Raw genomic sequence first — 5849 nt, forward strand, 5'->3', positions numbered from 1 at the left:
AAACAGGATGGGGGGTAGTTTGGGGTAAAGGGGATTATAAGCAGGACTGGGGGCAGTTTGGGGTAAAGGGGATTATAAACAGGACGGGGGGTAGTTTGGGGTAAAGGGGATTATAAACAGGACGGGGGGTAGTTTGGGGTAAAGGGGATTATAAACAGGACGGCGGGTAGTTTGGGGTAAAGGGGATTATAAACAGGACGGGGGGCAGTTTGGGGTAAAGGGGATTATAAACAGGACGGGGGGTAGTTTGGGGTAAAGGGGATTATAAACAGGACGGGGATAGTTTGGGGTAAAGGGGATTATAAACAGGACGGGGGGTAGTTTGGGGTAAAGGGGATTATCAACAGGACGGGGGGTAGTTTGGGGTAAAGGGGATTATAAACAGGACAGGGGGTAGTTTGGGGTAAAGGGGATTATAAACAGGACGGGGGGTAGTTTGGGGTAAAGGGGATTATAAACAGGACGGGGGGTAGTTTGGGGTAAAGGGGGGATTATAAGCAGGACAGGGGGTAATTTGGGGTAAAGGGGATTATAAACAGGATGGGGGGTAGTTTGGGGTAAAGGGGATTATAAACAGGACGGGGGTAGTTTGGGGTAAAGGGGATTATAAACAGGACGGGGGTAGTTTGGGGTAAAGGGGATTATAAACAGGACAGGGGGTAGTTTGGGGTAAAGGGGATTGTGAACAGGACAGGGGGTAGTTTGGGGTAAAGGGGATTATAAACAGGACGGGGGTAGTTTGGGGTAAAGGGGATTATAAACAGGACGGGGGGTAGTTTGGGGTAAAGGGGATTATAAACAGGACGGGGGGTAGTTTGGGGTAAAGGGGATTATAAACAGGACGGGGGGGTAGTTTGGGGTTAAGTGGATTGTGAACAGGACAGGGGGTAGTTTGGGGTAAAGGGGATTATAAACAGGAAGGGGGGTAGTTTGGGGTAAAGGGGATTATAAACAGGACGGGGCGTAGTTTGGGGTAAAGGGGATTATAAACAGGACGGGGGGTAGTTTGGGGTAAAGGGGATTATAAACAGGACGGGGGGTAGTTTGGGGTAAAGGGGATTATAAACAGGACGGGGGGTAGTTTGGGGTAAAGGGGATTATAAACAGGACGGGGTAGTTTGGGGTAAAGGGGATTATAAACAGGACAGGGGGTAGTTTGGGGTAAAGGGGATTGTGAACAGGACAGGGGGTAGTTTGGGGTAAAGGGGATTATAAACAGGACGGGGGGTAGTTTGGGGTAAAGGGGATTATAAACAGGACGGGGGGTAGTTTGGGATAAAGGGGATTATAAACAGGACAGGGGGTAGTTTGGGGTAAAGGGGATTATAAACAGGACAGGGGGTAGTTTGGGGTAAAGGGGATTATAAACAGGACGGGGGGTAGTTTGGGGTAAAGGGGGGATTATAAACAGGACAGGGGGTAGTTTGGGGTAAAGGGGATTATAAACAGGACAGGGGGTAGTTTGGGGTAAAGGGGATTATAAACAGGACGGGGGGTAGTTTGGGGTAAAGGGGGGATTATAAGCAGGACAGGGGGTAGTTTGGGGTAAAGTGGATTCTAAACAGGACGGGGGGGGGGGGGGGGTAGTTTGCTGAAGTAGAATTGTGTTGTGTTGGTAGATACCATCACAGGTACAAGGCAGGTATGGAGCTCTCACTGCTCCGCGGGAGAGTGAGAATGAAAACGTGTTTTACACAGCCAGTGGTTTGGGGTCTGGAATTCACTGTCTGGAAGTGTGGTGGAGGCAGTTTGAATCGAGGCATTCAGGAGGCAATTAGATGATTATTTGAATTGAAATATTGAGCAGGGGTTTGGGCTAAAGACAGGGGAATGGCACTGAACCATAATGCTTGTTTGGAGGGCTGGTGCAGACACGATGGGCCGAATGGACTCCTGCACCGTAACAATTCTGTAATTCTCAGATTTCCACGTGGTGCCAGATTCTTCCTGGCAAATGGCTGGGTGTCAATTTCTCTATGTGACATTTGAACGTCCTCTTGGGCGAGGTAATCGCACCTTGTGGGGGCACACAATGGCCACAGGCTAAGGAAGATGGAATCCAATTGATTCATCGATCACTTGGCGGAATGCAAAGTTGTGTTTACTCCTGTCATGTAAAGAAGATTTCTGGATGTGTATTGTGCACACACTCTCTCACACACACAGGTTACAGCAACCATTCAGGTGGAGCCTATTTTAAACGCTGAAAACAAGACCTACAGCAACATCGCTTCCTCTGAATGCTCGTGCAATCTCTCTCGCAAACTTGCTGCCACCGTATGTGGGATAACCGGTGTCTGGAGTTCGAACAGGTACATCTGTTGGGAAATAAATGTTCCTGGCTCTGTGTGCACAAGACTGTGTTCTGGAAATATGGCAGCAACACCTTTGAACTAACTTCTAACCCTCCATCCTAATGACTCAGCTCGATATTATCTTAGTGCTTGCTCCAAGTTCGGAAGGCGCAGATCAGCAACATGTGGATTTCAAATATTATCATTCCCAATATTTGTAAACATTCCAAGTAGGCTAGCGACGCATTTAACACAAGCTTTGACAGAGTCACCCAGACTGGAAACGTTCGCTCCCTTCTCTCTCCACAGATGCTGTCAGACCTGCTGAGATTGTCCAGTATTGTCTGTGTTTGTTTCACATTCCAGCATCATTTGTAGTTATCACATTTAACAGATTATGCAGGTAAATCTTTGTATTTCCTGGTTTAATCTAAATGTCAGTCACTTGACAGCTTCTGCAATGATCTGCTCTGGCCTTGAAGCAAACAGAGCTCTTCAGATTTTGCACATGGCGAATTCTCTCCGATTCCCTCCTGGGAAAGGGTAACCTCCAATTTTGTACAGTCATCTATCCAAGACAGGGCCTGGGTTGCTTTGACGGCCCGAGGGCGCCATCTGGAGGACAAATATAATCAGGACCCAGGACAGGAACACAGCAAACTTGATCCTTCGGCAATTGTTCAAACCGCGTAACATTTTAAATACCTGGGTATTGATAACCTGACAGTAAACAGAGTTATCGCAAACGGTGATGGTGTAATATGGTTTAAACAAATCTATTGTCAGTATAAAGCAAACTCGCTCAGCACTCTTGCCACCTTTTTTGATTGGAAATATGTACCCTGGTATGTGCAAACTGTAAGCACTGTGGTCGGCAATTCTAATGCACATTGTTTCAAAGTTTGCAATAATCTTCCGTGCAGACACCAGGGATCGTTACAGGGATCGGGGACAGGGAATTGAAGCTTCGAGTCATGTATCTGTCTATTTGCTGGCGGATAGCTTCCAGGGCGGAACGGGATGTTGTGACTTTTAGAGGGGACAGGGTTCTGGATTTGCAAACCACCCCAAACTTGTTGGGGTGGGGGGTTAACAAGGGTGGTTGTTACAGGACACAATGTTGACCCATGTTACCAAATGCGTGCGAGTGCGTGTGTGGCGAAGCGGAGGAGAAATGTTAATTTCAGCGCAGTTTCGGTGGCAATAACTTGATGAGATATATTTAGGGCGTTTAAACCAGCCACGTTCTGCTCATGATATCATGGGGGAGGCGGGGAATGATCTCTCTCTGTTTGTCACTGTACACACACACACTAAAAACACACACACACACACACACACAAACATGCACTCAAACCAGAGTTGCGACTGACAAGAAACACTGCCGAAGCCCGGCCTGTGACACCTCGTACAATCTAAACAATGCTATTCAACCAGCTCCACTCGCCGCAACAGAGGTGTCAGGAGTCAGTGAAAGGCAGGACTCTGGGGACTCCGACCCAACTAATGTGAGAGCAATGTCGTCTGTACGGTCGGAAAGCGAAAAAGAGAATGAAATTCCCGAGGGAGTTTGTCCCCTGCCACTGTCACTGTGCCCCTTGTTATTTGTAAATAAGATTTAAAGTATAAATATTACTGAATATTGTCTAGATGGTGACTAGAGGGGAGGGGATTGCTAACAGGGTTTTACATAGCAGTGACTGCCTTCTCAGCCCCTGAATGAGGGTGAACAATGGGATTGCTTTTACATGGACATTAACCTCACAGGGCGCTGGATGAACAGATTGATGGACATCTCTCAGGCCTAATCGCGCAGGCAATAGGGGAAGAATGTGTCGCCTTTCCCGCCAATTGTTCCTCTAAACTAGGAGGCATGTCCAGTATTATCCCCCCACCCACCTCTCACCCACCCAGCCCCACTCCCCACAAATTTATAAGAGGCAGGGAAAAGCCCCGTGTAGGGAAGTGCGGTGTGACCAGCTTGCAGGCGACCCCGATCCAATAGCTCAGGTTACCTGTTCCAAGCAAAACTGTCTGCCTCCCCCTCAAAACCTCAGGGGTTTGTTCAAATCAGAGTGGGTGGGTGGGGTAGGAGGAGGAGGAAGAGTGGAAGGAGGGGGGGGGGGTGAGAGAAGAGGAGGAGGAAACAAAATCTCTCTCTATCAATGTTTTTTTTTCACTGTAACATAAGAATTCCCGCCTCACAGAATTATGACATTAGTCCTGGGACTGAAAACATTGTGGCTCTTGGCGTTTACCTCACTGTCAAACACGCTTGCAGTAAATAACAGTGGGAGATGGTGGTAAGTTTATTTTTTCCTCTCTCTCTCTACATCATAATGAGCTTGTTTAAAAATAATCATCTGCAACAGGAACCTGCAAACAGGTGCAGAGTGTAGTTTGACATTTGAGAAGTGTGTACATTTTATTTCAGATTGCTAATCTTGTGTGGTGACCCTGTAATCTGTGTGTGTGTGTGTGGCTGTGTGTGTGTACCGTTTGTTTCAGGGGCATTGTCAACATTGCTTCTTCCTCGAACTTCCTCACTGACACCAAGTACGTCCAGTTGGTATTGGATCCCACTTTACAGCTACTGAGCCGGAAGCAGAGGAAGCTCATCCGTCAGAATCCGGGAATACTGCACAGTATCACTGGGGGATTGCAAACGGCGATCAGGGAGTGCAAATGGCAATTCAGGAACCGACGCTGGAACTGTCCAACCTCACAAAGCCCCAACATCTTCGGCAAGATCGTCAACCGAGGTAGGTTGGTGTGGACTCCAGATTGGGGGGGGGGGGGGGGGAGGGGGGAGAAAGAGAGAGAATCCATTGGGAAAAGTTGGAATACCATTAGCCAGCCCGTTACTGGTGTCCTTCCACGGATTGTGCGCAAAGTTGCAGTTACTCAAGCTTGGGTACAGAGAGTGCAGCTAGCTCCAGGAGACATGTTCATCTCCAACAAACCATCTCATATTCGCCTTTTCTATCTGTCTTTCCCATTCCCCAATCATTTTCAATAATCCTCTCGTCCAACACTTTCTCTGCCCTGTGTGTCACGCATTCGCTCCCCCCAATTCTGAGATTTAATCTTTTTACTCCCCAACTCTGCCCCTTCCGATTTCTGACCAGGTAGAATCCTGCAACTCTCTCCATCTCCTGTAACTCTCTCTATCTCCTGTAACTCTCTCTCTCTCCTGTAACTCTCTCTATCTCCTGTAACTCTCTCTCTCTCCTGTAACTCTCTCTCTCTCCTGTAACTCTCTCTATCTCCTGTAACTCTCTCTCTCTCCTGTAACTCTCTCTCTCTCCTGTAACTCTCTCCATCTCCTGTAAATCTCTATCTCCTGTAACTCTCTCTCTCTCCTGTAACTCTCTCTCTCTCTCCTGTAACTCTCTCTCTCTCCTGTAACTCTCTCTCTCCTGTAACTCTCTTTATCACCTGTACATTCTCTCTCTCCTGTAACTCTCTCTCTCTCCTGTAACTCTCTCTCTCTCCTGTAACTCTCTCTATCTCCTGTAACTCTCTCTCCTGTAACTCTCTCTCTCCTGTAACTCT

The 5849-nt window shown here is 47.7% G+C and overlaps 1 protein-coding gene across 1 annotated transcript; it reads left to right on the forward strand.

Annotated features, from left to right (window-relative positions):
• Positions 1 to 3671: 3671 nt before the first annotated feature.
• On the forward strand, positions 3672 to 5056 carry LOC119960964 (protein Wnt-1-like; the record flags this gene model as incomplete). The annotated part of the gene is made up of 3 exons (XM_038788516.1): positions 3672 to 3802; positions 4502 to 4597; positions 4803 to 5056. Coding segments are annotated over exons 1-3 (436 nt in total), but the record flags the coding sequence as incomplete, so codon positions are not given.
• Positions 5057 to 5849: the final 793 nt, after the last annotated feature.

The sequence above is a fragment of the Scyliorhinus canicula genome, unplaced genomic scaffold (assembly GCF_902713615.1).
Source record: "Scyliorhinus canicula unplaced genomic scaffold, sScyCan1.1, whole genome shotgun sequence".
Lineage (NCBI taxonomy): Eukaryota > Metazoa > Chordata > Chondrichthyes > Carcharhiniformes > Scyliorhinidae > Scyliorhinus > Scyliorhinus canicula.